Raw genomic sequence first — 19,719 nt, 5'->3', positions numbered from 1 at the left:
GTGTGTGTGTGTGCGCGCGTGTGTGTGTGTGTGTGTGTGTGCGCGCGTGCGCATGCAATATATCTTCTATGTGCAATATATCTTCTATCTGTAATATATTGTAAAGGTGTATCCAATCCTTTCCAAGAAATGAGACTAGCAACAGATTGACTACTAGGAAGCCAGCCATTACAGCCAGCCAGTACCTTTCACATACTGTTGCTTCCAGACAGACAGCTCACAAAAGGCAGAGAAAGGCTTCACACAGAGCCTCGTATGCTGTTTCACTGTCAGTCCCCCAGAGCACTGGGATCGGAAGGGACCTCAGGGACAGATTGCAGACACTGGCCAAATACAGATGTCAATATCAGAGCAATTCTTCCCCACCTCTCTTCCCCCGCCCTCTTCTGAGTTTGTTTCCCTGCAAGCCCACCTCTGAAACATTCTAAAACGTTTTGGATGGTTTCATTTCAGAGATGCTTCTGAGCCTTTTGTTTTGTTTCCAATTCGGTGTTTCGGGAGCCAAAACAGGCCAAAACACCTCCGAAACAAAACAGCTGCAGAAATTTTACACAGCCCTAGTAGATGCAAGCCAGAGTTTTGTTTGCTTTGCCAGCTGCAGCATCAAATTGGTGGCTTGGGTTCATCTTGTGGTCAATCATGACCCCCAAGTCTCTTTCAGACATGGTGCTAGTGAGCGTAGCACTGCCAAGCCTATACGTGCAATGTGGTTTTTTTCTTCTGAGGTGGAGCACCTTGCATTTCTCCGTGTTGAACACCATCAAGTTCTGATCCGCCCACCTTGCAAGCCTGTCAAGGTCGGCCTGGATTGCCAGCTTATCCTCTAGGATGACCACATTTCCCCATAGTTTGGTGTCATCAACAGACTTAGCCAGTCTGCTTCTGACATCAGAGTCCAGATCATTTATAAATACATTGAAGAGTACAGGTCCAAGAACGGAGCCCTGGGGGACATCACTGGTCACCATGCGCCATGTTAATTGGATTCCATCAACTACCATTCTTTGGGTCCATCCACGGAGCCAGTTCCCCAGCCATCGGACCATAAGGTTGTCGAGGCCGCAGTTTCCCAATTTTATCACGAGGATATCATGGGATACCAGGTCAAAGGCTTTCTTGAAGTCCAACTATATGACATCAACCTCTTCTCCTTTGTCCAGGTGATGCATTACCTGGTCATAGAAGGAAATGAGATTGGTCAGGCAAGACCTACCCGCAACAAAGCCGTGTTGGCTATCTCAGAGTGTTGCCTTCTGTTAGCCTACTGTTAATAGTTTCCTTGATGGTATTTTCCAAAATCCTTCCAGGGACTGAGATCAAAATGATTAGCATGTAGTTCCCTGGATCTTCCTTCCTCCCTTTCTTGAAGATAGGAACCACAATGGCCCTCTTCCAATCTTCAGTAACCTCTCTTGAGTGCCATGAGTTCTTGAATATCCTTGCCATTAGCCACGCTATTATGTCAACCAGTTCCTTTAGTACTCTTGGGTGCATTCTATCCCAGCCAGCTGATTTGTGGATGTCCAGCCTCTCGAGGCATTCCCTCACAAGACCCATGCCAATGAAGGGTTGCCCTTTTTCTGGTGATCCCACATCTTGTCAGGGGGGGTGATCCCCTTGAGCTAACAGAAGACCAATGCAAAGTAATCATTAAGAAGACTGGCTTTTTCCTGGGTGTCGGTTATCAGCTGCCCCATTTGGTTTAGCAAGGGTCCAATGCTGCCCTTGTTCCCCCCCCACAATTTCCCACATATCTGAAGGAGGACTTTTTAATGTCCTTGATTTGTGTAGCCAGTTTGAACTCAGTTTCAGCCTTAGCTTCCCTAGTTTGCTCCCTACAGCTGATGGCCAGTGCCGAATACGCCTCTTTAGTGGTGTTTCCCGTCTTCCATCCTTTATAAGCTTCTCTTTTTAGACACAGAATGTCCGTGATTTCCTTATTGAGGCAAGGGGGTTGCCCAGCCCTTTTGCTACTTTTTCTAGAGGCTGGAATGGACTTGTCTTGTGCTCAAGGATCACATCCTTGAGGAGCAACCACTCATCATGCACTCACCTCCCTGTTAGATTATGGCCTTGCAGGGCCTCAACAACTAGCTTCCTGAGCTTGTGAAAGTCAGCTTTCCTAAAGTCAAGGACTTCAGCATTGCTGACCAACTTGCCAGCTTTGCGGTGGATAGAGAAAGTGATCAGCTCATGGTCACTGTGTCTCAGCTTCCCTTTGATTCTCAGGTTGCTCACTAGATCATCCCCTTTGGCCATTATCAGGTCCAGTGGCACCTTGCCTCTTGTCGGCCTGTAGACTTCTTGAGACAAATATAGGCCATCAATGCATGTGAGGAAGCATTGAGACCAACTGGATTTGGCTGACTGCTCTTCCCATGAGATGTCAGGGAAGTTGAATTCACCCATGACAACCACGCAGCAAGAGCAAGTAGCCTCAGCCAGTTCCATAATGAATTCATGGTCAAATTCTTGCTCTTGATTAGGAGGTCTGTAGTAGATTTCTACCATTATATTTCCGTCACCACGTTCCCCCCGTATTCTTACTTGAAGGGTCTCAAGTCTCCCTCCTTGGTTGCTAATCTCTACTTTTACGGAAGTGTACTGCTCCTTCACAGAGAGCTACACCTCTGCCCTTCCTTGCAACACGAATCTTCCTAGCCTTCTACAGCTATGGTTTAGTCATAGGTGGAATCCCACCAGGTCTCTGTTATCCCTATGAGATCGTTGTCATTTGTTTAGTAGAAGGGCCAGTTCCTCCTGTTTGTTGCCCAGGCTCCTGGCATTTGCGTATAGGCAAGCGAGCCTGCCGTCAGAGGCCCTAGGCTTCCCTGAACTCCTAGAAGAGTCCTGTCTCTGGGCTGGGGTAGGAGTGAGATCCTTCGTGCAGCCCGACCTACTGATTTTGTGGCTGACGGTTGGTAGGTTTGGACCGGTGGTTTGCCCATACCCCAGCAAACTTAGTTTAAAGCTCAGTCTAGCAGGTCAGCCATTTTGGCTGAGACGAGCTTCTTCCTCATTTGAGTGAGTGAAGTGGAGGCTGTCCCTTCCCAACAAATCACTGCCTTTCTCTCTGAAGTGAGGACTGTGGTCATGGAAGCTGAAGCCTTTACAATAGCAACAGTGCCAGTCTTCTGTTTACTTCTGCAACTCTTCTCTCCCTCCTATGCCTGGGACCTGTAACCAGAAGGATCAAGGAGAAAACCACCTGAGCCCCCAACACTCTGAGCCCTGTAATCATTCATGACCCGGCTGGGATTGCTCTGAGTTGAGATTGAAGAAAGCACTGGCATAATATGAAGGAAAAGAACCTGGAAGGATGCAGCACTTGAATTTAACGAAGTCATTCCAGAGATGATGACCCACAACAAGTCATTGAAACCACTCATCCATAGTATGGGTAGTAACATGAATGAAAAGCTCAACAACACAGTTGTTCATAGTAGCAGCAGTACCATGGAAACAGGGTAGAATATCAGCCAACAACCAGGAAAATACTGCTGTACCAGGGCGGACAACATTTAACCAGTTTCTTTCTGATGATACTTCACCACCATCAATTGTTGGACTTTGTCCCATACTGCCTGCACCAGCATCCAAGTATGACACCATTTGGACAGTCATCATGCAGTGTAAAACAACTGCAGGATACCTGGGACAACAGCACATAGTCACAACGTTTGATCAGGCATTGCATTGCATTGCAAAGCAAGTGAATTTGTGTGGGCTTAGTCAGAAAAGACTGAAGGAGTAATCATTCAGTTGGGAGGCTTCCATCTCATCATGATTCACCTAACAGCAATTAATCAGCATTTCGCTGCTTCAGGACTTGAAGGTCGTTGGACAAAAAGATTATTTTCAGAAAACACCGCCACCAACATAACAAAAGGAAAATTATACAACTGTGCTATCAGAGCACAGAAGATAAGATTCGAAGCAATATGGTATATGTTGATAAACAAATTTATTGTGCGATTGTCCAGTTCAAGCAAAGGATTAGATTATGATGTTGTTGACCAACTTTCCTGTAGCACAGCTGTTGCATTCAGAAATGATGACTGCAAAGCAGGAAGGAAAGCAGTGAAAGATTAGTGCAGGGGTTACAATCAGGGGCACATGTACCCCTAGGTATACTTAGAAAGGCCACAGGGGGTATGTGTGGGTGGGTGGGCAGATGGACGGAGATGGAGCACACCCCAGGTTGCAGCAGCGGCGTCTCCCTTGGCACTTTCCCATGTTTTGCTTCTTACCTGGGGGAGGGGAAGGGGTGTGCCAGGTGCCACCAGCGTCATGCAGTACACAGCAGTGCCTCCCTGCCCTCCACCTTAGCTCGCTCTCTGTGCCTGCTGCCAGGAGCAGGGTCAGGGAGGTGAGGGTAGTGGTGTCCCTCTGTGGGCCATACACATGCCGCCTGGCCCACTAACCCACAGAGCCGCACGTGCGACCAGCCATAAGAAAGCGGCATGGCAGCAGCGCGGTGATGGTGGTGGCTGCCACGTGCAAGCCCCCCTTCCCAATCTGGGTAGCACGTGTGGTCCACAGAGAGAGGCACTGCTGCCCTCACCCCCCTGGCCCTGCTTCTGGGAGTGAGCACAGAGCCTCCGCCAGGGTGCGGGCAGCAGCAGGATCCACCCCTCTCTGCCCATACTTCCCGGATGAACTGTTCTTGTGGCTCCATCCCGGCTGCCCAGTGCCTACCCCTGCCCCACTCCCTCCCTCACCACAGGGGAGATTTGGCTCCCCACCCTGCCCCCTAAAAACAAGAGAAAAATATAAAGGGGTACATGAGCTGAAACTTTGAGGCAGAGGGGGTACACTTGTTACAAAAGGTTGAAAACCCCTGGATTAGTGCATCTGCCAACAATTGGCATTTTGCTTCAGGAATTTGTGGAAGAACACTCCCATCAAGGTACATTCAAGTAATGGATGAACTATTTAGAAGTAGTCAATACTCTCTTGTGCTTCATCAGGGCTGACCGCAAAGAAAACTGGCACAAGCATTTACATGCCTTTAAAGAAATGCTCTGCTGATAGCTGTGCACAATCGTTACATGAGATGAGGTTTAGTATATCTTGAACATATGAAGGATATAGCAAATTTTGCTCCTACGGTGTATACTGAGTATGTGGAAGAAGGATTTGGGTTCATGACAACTAATCTCCCATTTGTAAATATTTCAACTGATTGGGCAATACAGCGTCGTGGAGCCTGTGCTCTGGAGGGGCCATTCATGAGCTCCCAAATGGGGGGAGACTACCTCTGACTCACCTGCCACTTCTTTTGTGTTCAGAAGAAAGAGAAGTGCATCTCTCTCTGGTTGCGTGGGGCTACGAACTGACAGATAACTTCCGCCTTGTCTGCTAACAGTTGATAACGCCCTATCCTACCAAAAAGCATAAATATTAGACGTGGTAGATTTGCCTCTCTCCTGTGTCCTGGTCAGGAGACCTCATAATCCATGGGCCCAACTCGGTGGAGGATTTCAAACAGTCCCTGCCATTTTACGAGTTGTTTGCTAGTTGAGGTGGGCAGTAAGACCAGCATCCTCTCACCCTTCTGGAATTCTCGCGCCTTTGTTCTTACGTCATGTGCAGCTTTTTGATGCTGTTGAGCTTCTCTCAAGTTCTCACTAGCTATCTGTTGTGCGGTGTTTAGCTGAGCATGCAGTTCATGATGGTTAGTGTCCACCTCAACCAACAGTGCTCCCGGTCCTTTCCATTCTTCCTTAAGTACTTGGATTAAACCCTAGGGCGTATGTCCGCATACCAGTTCAAAGGGAGAGAACTGAGTTGACTTTTGCGGGGCACTGTGAATCACAAAGACAAGGGGTGCCAACAAGTCCCACTTCTTAGGTTCACTCTAGGCACTGTGCTGGAGCATCCGCTTGATTGTACCATTCAGTCTCTTCACCAGTCTGTTAGTTTGAGGGTGATGTATGGACATGCAGAGGTGGTTGATCTCCAAGGTATAGCACATCGACCATATAGCCCCAGGCAAAAAATCTGTGCCTTGATCAGTTAAAATCCCACTGTATCTAATGCAATATGAGAGAAAGGAATTGCTAGCACTGGCATAACCTGTAGTGGGACCCTGGGTGGGTTATCTTCCCTGATGTGTTGACACTCAAGACATGCTGCACACCTGCAAGTGACTTCCTCATGAAGCCTCAGCCAAAAAAACCAAAACTGTGGGAGATTTTAGCTGATGTCTTATTCCTCTCCAAATGACCTCCTAGAGGGGTGGCATGTGCTAACTGCCACAGGGTCTTACGAAATGAGGCTGGGTCAACTAACCGAGTGATCTTCTCTCCTTCCCTGACTCTCCTTTTGACCCGATAAAGGAGTTCTCTCTCCCTTTACCTCACAGCATGGGTCATCCTCTGTGGAATCATCCTGCACTTCATTCTCAAAGATCTTTCTTAAGTCAGGATTATCCCTCTGTGCCTGCTGGAAGTGGGTGCTGCTTGCGACCCTTCTTATATCAAGACCTTCATCTTGTTCTTCTGGGACAGAGGTCTCATCCTCTCCCAACCACATCTCATTATACCTCAAATGTCAGCACTTCATTTTGGTTTCCCTGACCCATTCCAAAACATCATGTATATAGGAAACCAATCCCTTCTGAAGACCATGTCACACGCTAAACTTGGTGCTAACCCGACCTTCATCTCCCCGTGATATTCTATTATTTGGACTGGCAAGTAGCATTTTTTGTAAGTGGTTTTGTCCATGTATATATATATATATATATATATATATATATATATATGTCATGGTTAAGGGGCCTGCTTTCTGTATTAAGTCAGTGCAAATAAGCACGTGCAAACACCCTGAGTGGCCTTCGCTGGTTGCCCCTTTATCCAGGCTGTGACACCAGCCAGCCTGGAGGACAAACCTTATGAGTAAAGACTAAGAGATCTGGGACTGTTCAGCCTGGGAAAAAGAAGACTGAGGGGGGACTTGGTGGCCATCTATAAGTATGTAAGGGGTGAATACTGGGAGCTGGGAGAAAGACTGTTCACTAGGGTGCCCCAGAAGAGGACAAGAAGCAATGGCCATAACTGTTAGAGGATGGTTTCAGGTTGGATAAAAGGACAAACTTCTATAAAGGTAAGAATGACCACCAGAATCTGGAACAGACTTCCCAAGAAGGTGGTGCAGTCCCCAACCCTGGAAGTCTTCAAAAGGAAACTGGACAGACATCTTGCTGGGATCATTTGATCGCAGCAGTATTCTTGCCCAGAGCAGAGGGCTTGGACTTGATCTTTTGAGGTCCCTTCCAGCCCTTAATTTCTATGATTCTATGATGTATTATATTTTAAAGGTATTTTATCTTCATTTTGTATACAGAGAACTTACTCCTTTGTATTACCAAAAAGTCATCTTGAGCAACCCATACACACACACAATCACCCATGATAACACAAACACAACACAACACATGGAAAACTGACATTTTAGACCATACATTTCTTTACTGTCCCTTAGCAAAAGGTTTAAAAGAATATGTACAACAGCTTTTTTGTCTTCCAAATCATAATGTCTGCATTAGTTATGCCTATTTATCAATCAGTAAGAAGTGCTTTTGTGGAGAGAGACAAACAACGGTGCACATTGAGGAGTGTCCCCTCTACAAACTAAGACGCGAATTAATAATTTTGAACTCTGTTAACAAGGAGGCTATTGCTTGGCTCCGTGGATTTGCATTTGCTATATAAATCAACCAATAAATATTTGTGCTTACCCCAATGTCAGGGGTGGGCAATAATTTTGGGTGGAGGGCCACTTACTAAGTTTTGGCAAGCCATTGAGGGCTGCATGACAGGCAGCCAAGGGAAGAAAAATAATAATTTTCCACATTTTTTATAGGCCTTGCGGGCCGAATAGAATGGGCTGGTGGGCCACTTCTTGCCCGCCCCTGCCCAATCCTTTATTACAGCATATTGCAGTCAAAATATCAGCTCCACTTTTTGTTTCTATAGACTGTACTAACCTCCTGAATCCCAAGACACAGATAATAAATGCTATCAGGTGCATAGTTCTCTCCATTAGGCCTTCGAATTTCATTGACAAAATGTGCCAATCCATAGTTTAACTCAGCTGAAGTATGTGATAATAGGTCTTCCTTTAATTTCACAGATTTTGCTGCAAAATAAAGAAAATGTATACTACATTACACAACAGTATTTCTATCTGGTTTTCTTTGAAAAAATGGTATATTGGTCCCCACAGAGAACTTCTAATCAAATTCAGAGGTAAAAGACTGGACCACAGGCTGCTCAATTTAGGGATATACTGACTGCACTGCATTTTGCTATAGGGTGAAGATCATTATATATATCCCCAGAATCTACTGTTCCTTCTGTTAGAAGATAGAGGCAAAACGGTCCAAAGGAACCTTTTGAGATCCAAAGCTAAGATATATGGGGGTTGAAGAACAACAGTGGAAATGCCTGGCCCTCAAGAAAAAAAAGTAAATGTTGATATCAGAGAACACTTACAGGAACTGCAGTAAGGGCACCTAAGCCCACTGGAGCAGAGCCTATGTTGGATTCTGGTACTGACATCGTTCCCAGATGCAGATACCTTAAAGCAGTAATTTCCAATCAGGGTACCACAGCACCCTGGGGCGCCTTGAGATGCAACACGATGTCAGCACTGTTAGGTGTGCAAACATGATTCACAAGATAAACCCCAGAGATTTTAAACAAGAATCAATACTGTTAGAAACATTCTGCCATGCTGTGGTCTTTCTGAATTCTTTGCAACAGAAGAATTGTTCTATTATTTTTCTGTAGTAAAATAAAGAGGTGAAAACTAAGAGCTGGCATTTTCTGAGGAGTGCCTTGAGACTGAGGGGTGCACCTTGAATCTGAAAAGGTTGAGAACCACTGCCCTAATGAAGAGTAGGGTGTCCCTCCTGTGTAGTTAAAGGAGACCCAAAAGAGAGGTGAGGGTCAGTAAGAAGCGCAAAGGGGTCACAGTAAATTCTGAAAGTTCCCAAATTCCCTGGCATTTTGGGAGTAAGAGGGTGGGGGCAGAAAAGGAAGGGAAAAACAGTTTCTACAGTAAAATAATCTTGTTGTTCATGTGAACTTAATGAGAATTGAAAATATAAATTAAAATATCTATTTTGGGAATTAGCTTCTAAAAAAAGGAGTGATACAGACCAATACAGAGGTTTATTAATAAAAATAATAACACCTGAATGAAAGATATGTGGGAATACTTACTTGATTTCAATTCCTCTAATTCTGGCAGATCTTCATCTAAATTCCTAGTTTTTACCCAGTGCTTCCATGCATTTATACCATATGCATACTTGAAGGGAAAACTACACTCTGAATTCTCAGAGCTATCATCATGAGACTGGTACTCTGATATTGCTTTCCTCTTCACTCCCTATTATTGAAATAATGTGTTTAATATTAATATAACCCTTAAATAAAAAAAGCCAATTATAGACTCATTCCAAGGAAGATTTCAAATTGTAAAAGTATTTTAAGGCTATTTATATTTAATTCAGCTAGAGCCAGGAGGTAAGTTTCTTATAACATATACACTTCATTCAACATGCTGACATTGGTCTCTGACACAAGTTATATTTATGATAGGAATAATACGAGACTTGCACCATAAATACAATGTGCCATACATTCAGCAAATTTATGGTACCATAAAACATCAAACCAGCCACAAAAATTCTCCATGAAAATATATGGAACATCTTTGTGGCTGTTTTTTATGGCTCTAGTTTGAACATGTGGGATGGCCGTCAGCATCGGGACCTGGGCAGCTCTTGTCTGAAACCTGGCTGTGGGTTGCCCCAGACATAATGCAAACAAACTCTGATTACTGCCATTAGGATGTGGTTCACCAGGACCAGGCAAATTTGCTGCCTTGCCCTGTAGGCCCCACAGGGGCTTGTGAATCTCAGGTGCCAGGTCCCTGCGAGTCTCCTGGGAAAAGCCAAAGCCAAATTTAGTCAGCCCTATAAGCCCCGATAACTTCAAACTGGAAAATTTAAAGTTTGGGAAAAGTATGAGCAATTGAAAATATTTCTAGCTTGTATATACAGCAGTTGATAAATCTCTCTTAATATTGAGAGCTGCAACAGTAAGGACCCTATGCTCATCTCAGTGACATTTTTCCATTTGCCTGCATATAACATGGCGTTACATAACTGCATTCAGATAACATTTGAAATTTCAGAAAATGATGGCAATATTCTAAGTACCAAGGAGAATCAATGGACTTGTGACTGGGATGAAGGGTGTATAGCTGAGTCTGTTACACAGCAAAGCATGTGAATTGCAAGTATTTTATATCATAAACTCATTCCATAATTCACCACAACATTACATCAGGTTAAAAGCATTCCTATTTCTGCCCATAAATAAGGAAGTTGAAGCAGTGGTTAAGTGATCTGTTCAGAACTATGAAAATCATTATCAAAGATGGGAATAGATTTTAGGAGTTAATATTCTACTTGGTCTGCCAGACAACAATACTGAAGTAAGTTGTATACTGAATTAATTTAAAGACTGGAACACATGTACTATTCCAACTCAAAGAATAAACAAGACATATTACAATATTAATTAGCAATAGATTTTTAGTTTTTACCTTCTTTTTGGATCGAGGTCTTGGCTGTTCTTCATATTCTTCCCCAAAAACAGGAGGCAGCAAAAATTCATTTTCTGTATCAAGCTCTTCAGCCGCTGCAAATATTAAAAACTTATTATTAAAAATTTCTGCAAAATTACATGAGCAAAGATTATGAACTACATAAATCAATTACAAGGCAAATATATTTGGTGTAGGTTTCAGAATTTTGAAAGTAAGTATCAAAATACTGTAGTTATTTTTAAAACAATTTTCAAAAGTGTTATAACATTTTAATGACTTAAGTCACTAGGACTCTGCATGTTATTAAAAACATAATGCATGACTTTTTCCAATTTTCCTTTCACTTATGCAGACTTTAGAAATGAAATCAATAGATTTCAGCCATTACGTAAATGAACAAGTGACCCAATAATAAATAAGTATAAACCAGCATGACATTAGAAGATATAAAGACTAATTGTTGAGACTAACAGGTTCTATTATAACCTCCGAGATGTTGTAACCAAGTTAATTCCAGCACCTTAGCCCTAGACACTCTGCAAAACAATGGAGATTGTTAGATATAAATACAGTGACAACTAACTGAATAGAAGTGGGAGAACACTCTTGCATATATCTTTATCCTTGCACCTCAAGCCTCCATACAGTGAAGAAGCTTTAAAAAACCTAATAGGTACCTTGCTATGCTTGCTCAGAGGAAAAAAAGTCTATCTTAATCCCTAAAGTAATCCTTGAAACCCAGTTCTGGATATTCTACTTTACCTACAGGACTGAGAAAGCAAGGAACTTTCTGCAGCAAAAATGGGTGCTGCAATGCCCAAGAGTATTTGGCAGCTGGGATGGGAGCTTAGCTGGACCTGAACTGATCCCTCTCTCCAGTCATGGATCTCCATGTGCATTCAGGGAAGAGCTAGAAGGGAAGGGATTTTGGCGGCCAAGAACAGGACTGCCCTTCACCAATCAGGGCCTCTGGAGGTCTCTGCCAATCTAAATCAGAACCAACACTCTCAAAGACAGGAATGGGCAATTGGACAATTCAGCAAAATTCTATTACTTTCTCCACTAAAGAGCAAGGTACAAGCTTATTACTTGCTAAATATTAAGCGTGCTCTTTCTCCTTTTTCATCAAAGCTTCCACTTCACTCTCCATTCAGGCATCAGGCAATACAGAGATATTTCCATGATTTTCCTCTAGGGTGCCAGAGTGGAATCTCTGGCACTCGGGAAGAGCTCTGCAAGTTTTCCCAAGCCTGTGCTTACAGCTGAACAGTGCAGACAACTTTTTCCACCCTGTCCTCCTTCTGCTGGAGCCAGAGCAAAGTGCTCTACTTCCAAACATCCTCTGTCTGCAAAGGCTGAACAGTCACCTTCCAAAAGGAGGAAGACCTGTAGAGCCTACAGTCAAAACTGTCCTGAAGAAATGGGTATACAGTTTACTATCCACAGTGTTATGAAGATTACCAATACAGTATTTCAGATTATTATAAACATAGCCAAGTACCTCTTGGAAAATCAATCTCAATATCAAGGTCTGGCTCATATGGAACATCAGGCAAACTTGTCTGTGTTTCTGTATCAGAGTTTAGCAGGTCTGATTCAATTATTACACCTGTAATTAAATTAAAAAAAAAAACACTTTCCAGTTAATTGCTTCCTGTGACTGCCAAGCCAATGCAGAAACTTAGTGTTCCCTTACTTACTCTGCTAGGCAAGACAGTGTCCAACTATCATTTCAGATTTGGCTTTCTATTTTGCAAACTTCTTTCAAACTAGAGGTGTCCTGTTGCCTATCCTGCCTTTGTTAGCTAAAGGAGTCTGGATTCCATGTAGAAGACACCTCTAAAACCAAGGAGGGAAGGGTTAAGGAGGAATAAGCAACTCAAGGATAAACTAAAAAAGGAGGGAAGAAGTGAAAAGGGAATCTTCCTAACTTCTTAAAGAAGCTTGGCTCCAAACTGTCTCCATAGGAAGGGCTCCATCCACAGATATTTGCATATTCTGACAACAGATCTAGTAAAAAGCATATGGCAACCTGGAAAAGCTTGTCCAGTAATGCCTCCAACTCATCAGCCGAGAAGGGAATATGACTGGTTTTGCAGGCATTAAAATATGACAGATGAAACTTCTGCAGCCTTGTAATTCTCCTGGATATCAGAGCCAAAATATGTGCATACATCTCTGGATACATTTGGAGGAAACAGTGAAAAAAAGGCTAAGGGAAAGCTTCCATGGGCTTTTAAGTCACTTAAAGTCACATGCACTTAAAGACACCACAGGAAAGTGCTGCTGCAAGAATAGATTTTTTTTGTTGCCATTCAGAGAACTGGTCAGACACAATGGCAGAGGTAAACTTTCCTGAATGTGGTGAGCGTTCTTTTGTTTTTTTTACTAGAGTTTTTGTTTTAAACTAGACATATTAAAGAAGGTGGTTGGCCCAAGCAAAGAAAAAGATTCTAGCTCTTTTGCCATTGCAACCAAGTCATGGAATCTATTTTAAATATCTTCATGTCAGTTATACTGGAATAGTCTAGAAATGGTTTAAACAGGGAAGATTTTCAATTAAATTAAGAATACCAAGAGCAATTTTTCATTTAAAAAAATCTAAATGCAATTTTAAAATCCCTTTGGATATATATACACACACAAGCAAAATGATTCATGGGTCACAGAAATAAAAACATACTGTTCAGATCAGTAGTTTCTGCTTTCCCATCACCTTCAGGCATCATCTCTGCTATGGTCAGTAGCTCAGCCTCCAAAGAATTTGAGGGGATTTTACCCCTCAGCTCTTCTATTGCTGCAAGGATCTTCTCATTGCTATCCAGAGTGGTGGGCAGAAACACTGGAACTGGCACCTATGCAAAACACAAATCAATCACTTTTTTAAAAATTTACTTGTAATATATCACTACCAGTAACAGAGGTAAGCATAGAAATGCAGACTCGCTATACCCGTCTTTTAAAAGAAGCCATTCATGGCTTAGAGACTTTTCTCTCAGTAGAATCTAGTATACAAGTACTGACAGGTAGAAAACCCTAAACATGGCTGAACCAGAATGTTAAAAAAATGACACAGAGGGGGGAAAAATGGCATTGTGAGAAGCACACAATTTTACAGTGTGATCTATGAATGCATCCAGAACTCCTGAGTTCTAATCCTAGTTTTGACTCTAATTACCCACTCTCTGTGGCATTGGTCAAGTCATTAACTTCTTTCTGTGGCTTCATTTTCCCCACCTGTAAAGTGAGTAAAATTCTTTTTACCACTTAGATGTAATATGCAATGTAAGTGATAACTATTAACAAGATTAACTAACTGGCAGTTTTAAAACCCCAATCTCACCCTGGTTTTCCCTTCAGCTCTCACATTCTTTTTGGCATTTGTTTCCTCCTCTTTTTTGCCATCCCTTCAATCCAAAATCTCTCATTTTCCTTTATTCCCATATTGCTTCCTATTGATTGCCCATTTGCATTCAACAGATGGAAGTATAATTTAAAACTGCTGCTACAGTAGTTCAGCATCATAAGAGCTTGGCTTACTGAAAAATGGGCCAGGAAGTTAGTGTCAACGGCAGAGTGCTGCTCTTCTTTAAAAAGGGAGGGTCAATCAATAATAGCTACAACTTACAAACTGACAGCAACCCGAAGTGTTCTCTTAGACACAAATGAATGAAATAATGTTTAAAGATAAAGCTCTTGTCTGACTTACTGGAACAGGAACTGCTGTAGGAACAGGAACATTTTGACTATACATGTGCATAGGCACCGGAACATAGACAGGTACAGGAACAGGCACTGGAACACACTCTTTTTTCCAGTCATCTTCTTTAAAAAGAAAACAAAATACTGTTAGGGACTTAACAGATATCACCTTACAAGAAGAGCTCAGAAAAAAAACCATTTTGTAGCATATTCCACACCAATAGACTGCATTTACCTGAATACAAAGCCATTATGAATTTAAGATGACCCCCCAGTAATTGGATTCTATATACAGAAAAATTATTAATGTTATAATTTTCCATGTATAGAATCAAATTATCAGAGTGTCATCTTAAATTCATCCTTCCCACTGCTACAGCAGGGGAAGCAGAGGCACAGGAGAAAGTAGCCACCTTGACATCCTACCACTTGCTCCCGCAGCTGCCTGCCCCCCTTGTAATGCCTGTACTCTCTGCCGCCTGCCCCCCATACAGTGCCTGCATCCGTGCTGCCTGTGCTCCTTGACCTCTGCCAGCCTCTGCGTCCCTCCCCAAGCCTGTGCCCAAGAGCTGCCGCTGCTGTGTGACTGGGGCCACAGTTTGCGTGTGCTCCATACCATGGGAAGGAACGGAGCCAGAACCCAATGGGGGCGGAGAGGAAACCATGGTTACTGCAGCTATGACTCTGGTCATGATCTGGGCTCAGGGCTGGAGTCAGAGCTGCAGCAACTGCCTGCCCCCCTGCTTTGTACTCAAATCCAAGATGAGCGACTTCCCCCTCCACCCCCGTCTCTTCCGGGGGGGGGGCGCTGGGCTGAGATGCAAATAGATACGGTAATTAAAAATCATCAAGCCTGCAATAAATGCTTCTATTAAAATTCAGTTGTTACCTGTCTGACAAGATTTTGTCTGCATATGAGGTTTACAGTATGTAGCTTTTGTCATTGTCAAAGGTTTGCAAAGAACTGCCTTGTTCTTCATCTCCTTATTAGGTGTTGGAGAAGGAGGTGGTACTGAACCCTATAGAAAGACAAATTTAAAAAAGCATTTATTGTTGCTCAATTATTGATTTCTGTTCAAAGCTTTCAATTTCAAATCTCAGTTAACATCTGTGGAGTAGGAAGATGCGTATAAAGACACAACAGTACTTATTCACTTATTTTTTTAGTTCTCAACTGCTTTTAGTTATCAATCTTAAGCTATCAATCATTCTAATATGAATACTTACCGTCTAGAATATAACATCAACATTTAGTTAGTTCTGCTCTTATATATGAAGTACAGAATGTTTTGCCATTTTGTCATTTAATACATCAACATGACTGCTCTTATATTAGGAACCTGTGCATTAAAAACTCATTTTTTTTTTTTTGTAAAAACTTTTAAAAACCCAAACTTCAGAAAAAACAAGACAGCTATATGGTTTAAGGTTCAAAATTTGACCTTTTTTAAATGCATCAGATCCCACAGGTCCTCACTCCATCAAGGCTACTCATTTCTTAACTCCAGCTTTCTACTTAGGATTATTCTAAGATCCTGAAAATATGTAATTCAAGCTCTTCCTCCTGGCTCCACAAGAGTATTCCAAAAGCTACTTCTAGAAATGCACCAAGTCCAACGATCCATATATCAAAGTACTTTTCCATGATAAAACATTATCTAGGCTTGAATTAGTTCCAAATAAACACTGTTAAAAAGAGCTGTTTTCAAACTGATTTTCATATGCATTTTGTCTCACAAAATAAAAATGAGAAAGAATGTTCAATGTTTCAAAAAGGAAGTGGTAAAACAATTAAATGATAAAGAACTTTAGCAGCAGTGGCTCGTGTGTTTTCTAAAATGTAAAAGTCTCTATTGGATCTCAGGTGTTTCTTACTTTAAAGTGTAAACTGAGGTAAGCTGTCCATAAGTTTCTAATTAACAAAAAATGCTAGATGCTTTAGAAATATGGCTCTGAATGGCTGATCTTCCTCATTACTAGGGCAAACTCAAATAGCTCAAAACATTTATCTAAATTATTGTAAATAACATATTTTAAAATTTCTATTTGATTTAACAGTTCGCTATCCCTAAGCCTAGATATGTTTTCCTTAAAATACTTAAAGAGTCTGAAGGAGCCAGTCTATCTCCCTTGGAAAATAATCATTACAAAAACCCTGCATGAGACACAGAAAAAGTTTTTTAATTAAATTTAAGTTATCTACAGATAGAAACCATTATTAAAACATTTTTTGGAACAAAATAACCTAAGTCAAAAGTTAAGGCTACTCTATACTCCATACATGCCTGTGACTTTTGTCCCCTTCACACAGACACAAATCCTTGGAAATTAATTACACTCAGTCTGTCAGTCCAAATGAAGTATATACAGTAATAGGAAGACTCCAGGGAATAGCTGTTTGTAAGATCATGGCCTTATTTTGGCCTTTCACTTTTCAAGGTTGGGCTACATCATTAAAATGCTAATAGACAGTGGTTTTTCCCCGGTACACTTGACCTCACCAGACACCTATCTGCAGCAGCATCCCAGTGATGGAAGATCCCCATTCCCACCTCCTCCCTCCCATGGATCCAGCTGCATGGGGGAAATTTCTTCAAATGGATCCAGGTGTTCAGGGGAAATCCTGGCTCCTGGTGCCCCTGGATCAGTGGGGGAGGGATTCCTCTCCCTGCACCCAACTCCATGAGGGGGGGGATTCCCCCATACACTTTGCCCAGCACACAGAGAAGGAATCTCTAGCACCTTGCTCCGAGCAGTTGAGGGATTTCTCCCTCGTGCCTGGCTTTGCAGGAGAGAAATGCCTGGTCCTCTCTGCTAGCCTGTTTCCAGCCAGGAAAGGGATTTCCCTTGCATGCCTGCCTCCATTGTGGAAGGATTTTTCCCCTCACTCAACACTTTGCCCAGTACTATGGGAAGGGAATCCCCAGTGGGTCCTGTGCAGGAGAAGTATTCCTCCCACCCCACACTCTACCTCGCAAATCCCTCAGCAGGTGTCACCCAGCTCTGGAGGAGGGAATATGTCCCACATGTTGCTCAGCCCCCAGTTCCAGTGGCAGAGGTGGGCAGTGGTGGTGGAGGTGAGATAAGGGAATCCTCTACCATCCTACCTCTGCTGCCTAACACTGGGTCTCAACAGGACAGAAAATATACCCTCCATGCACACATTTCAACTCACGGTGCTGGTATACCTATAATTGTGCTACTAACCAGGTTTGAGCTCAGAGCTCCCCCAGGTGGTCAGCAGGGGCAATGCCACTTTCCCTCTCTCAATGACCTGGCCTTTGCACCTGAAACCCTGCCTGTTGAGCAACGTTTTCATCATGCAGAAAGTACTTCATTGCAATTGAAATAACACCTAAAAATGGCCTACAGTGCATCTCTGCCCTGACTTCTGCCATAGATGCATTTTGGTTTGTTTTTACCAAAAAGGTGTAAAATGACATAGTAGGGATATATATTTTTATTTTTAAAATAAAACTTATCCAATCTAGCTTTACTGATCAGAGACAAAAACATAAAATAATAGATTAATGTTCTATTTTAATCATTTTAATTTTCTTACAGCGTCCTTTCTAGCAATCAAGATGACAATTTAAACAGATTATAATTGTAATTTTCTATACTTACTGTTATTTTTGTTCGGGAAGTTTGACAGCCCTGATCTAAAAACATAAAGAGATTCAATATTAACCTATTTACTGTTTTCAGTATGTAAATAGTACATATAATTAACTTTCAGTGATAAATGTTTAATTCGGAAGCACCACAGGACCAGCACTGATTGCTCCTCTATCACAACGTTACCAGACAAGTTTCTATGAACAAGAGAATGAATGAAAATGTTAGAAACTATAAGCAAAGAGAAATTGGGGTGTAAGGGTAACCCCCATTCTGTATTCATGCATTTGTCTTTTCTTCCTTAGGTATACACCTGGGGCCTGTACTGTTCAACATCTTTATAAGCGATCTGGAGGTGGGTATAGAATGCACGCTGTCCAAATTCACTGACAACACCAAGTTGTGGGGTGAGGTGGACATGCTGGAGGGGAGGGACAGAATCCAGCTATATCTAGACAGGTTACAGAGGTGGGCGGATGAGAATAGGATGGAATTCAAAGCAGACAAGTGCAGGGTACTGCATCTAGGCAGAAGGAACCAGCAACACGTCTATAAGCTGGGGAACACCCGTCTTGTCAACACAGTGGCAGAAAGGGATCTTGGGAGTCATTGTTGACTCCAGGATGAACATGAGCTGCCAATGCAAGGAAGCGGTTAGTTAAGGCTAACCGCACCTTGTCATGCAACTGCAGATGCATCACAAGCAAGTCCAGGGAGATGATCCTTCCCCTCTATATGGCGTTGATCAGGCCGCAGTTGGAGTACTGCATCCAGTTCTGGGTGCCACACTTCAAGAGGGATGTGGCTAGAGGGTCCATTGAGAGGGTCCAGAGGAGGCCACTTGCATGGTCAAGGGGCAGTCTTTACAAAGACAGGCTAAAGGGCCTGAACCTATTCAGCCTTCACAAGAGAAGGCTGAGAGGGGATCTGGTGGCTGTTTACAAACTCACCAGGGGGGACCGGAGGGAACTGAGGGAGGGTCTATTCCCCTGGGCACCACCTGGGGTTACTAGGAATAATTGCCACAAATTGTTAGTGAGAAGCTGGACATCAGTAGACATTACTTTACAGTCAGGGCTGCCAGGCTCTGGAATGGACTCGCAAGGCAGGTGGTGCTCTCCCCTACCTTGGGGGTATTCAAGAGGAGGCTGGACAGATATTTGGCTGGGGTGAGATGGCCCCAGCACCCATTCCTGCCTGAGACAGGGGGTTGGACCTGATGATCTGTTTAGGTCCCTTCTGACCCTAAGCACTAAGATACTATGATACTAAGTGCCTTGCATTTTCCCTTGTTAAAATTCATTTTATGGTCTATAGCCCAGTTCTTTAATCAAAATCCTCCTGAATTCTACCTGCCAAAGTGTTTCCAACCCCTCTTATATTTGCATCATTTGCAGACTTGATCAGGAAGCTCTATATTCCTGTATCCTGGATATTATAAAAATTTAAGCAGCACTGGATCTAGAATAAACACCTGTAGAACCACACTTGAAACCACCCTGCCGTTCTGATATTGGTCTGTTTATACTAATTTTGCTTGCAGTTAGTTAGCTAATTATATATTTTCTTTACAGCTGAAGCAGTCAGCAAAATTTATAATAATAAGACAAATGTTTTGAGAGTGGCTGGCACAATAGGATTTTCATAGTTTCATAGTTGGTAGGGTTGGAAGGGACCTGAGCAGATCATCGAGTCCGACCCCCTGCCATGGCAGGAAAAAGTACTGGGGTCAAACGACCCCAGCAAGGTGTTTGTCTAGCCTCCTCTTAA

General features: G+C 42.8%; 1 protein-coding gene across 8 annotated transcripts in view; it reads right to left on the bottom strand.

The window, feature by feature from the left end:
- Positions 1-19,719, bottom strand: part of ZMYM2 (zinc finger MYM-type containing 2) — a 123,626-nt gene that overhangs the window by 23,086 nt on the left and 80,821 nt on the right. For 7 of the 8 annotated variants that reach the window (XM_019524293.1, XM_019524295.1, XM_019524292.1 and 4 more), the window contains 8 exons: positions 17,959-17,993; positions 15,221-15,350; positions 14,339-14,454; positions 13,313-13,484; positions 12,131-12,238; positions 10,627-10,721; positions 9,234-9,402; positions 7,994-8,145 (listed from right to left, as the gene is read on the bottom strand). In XM_019524293.1, coding sequence (XP_019379838.1) covers positions 7,994-8,145; positions 9,234-9,402; positions 10,627-10,721; positions 12,131-12,238; positions 13,313-13,484; positions 14,339-14,454; positions 15,221-15,350; positions 17,959-17,993 — 977 coding nt within the window. The remainder of the gene's footprint in view (positions 1-7,993; positions 8,146-9,233; positions 9,403-10,626; positions 10,722-12,130; positions 12,239-13,312; positions 13,485-14,338; positions 14,455-15,220; positions 15,351-17,958; positions 17,994-19,719) is intronic. The other variant, XM_019524291.1, reaches the window with a different exon arrangement.

This window comes from Gavialis gangeticus, unplaced genomic scaffold (genome assembly GCF_001723915.1).
Source record: "Gavialis gangeticus isolate Ggan-Ray unplaced genomic scaffold, GavGan_comp1, whole genome shotgun sequence".
NCBI classification, from domain to species: domain Eukaryota; kingdom Metazoa; phylum Chordata; order Crocodylia; family Gavialidae; genus Gavialis; species Gavialis gangeticus.
Note: the sequence above shows the minus strand (reverse complement) of the source record. Positions and strands in the feature narration are given on the sequence as shown.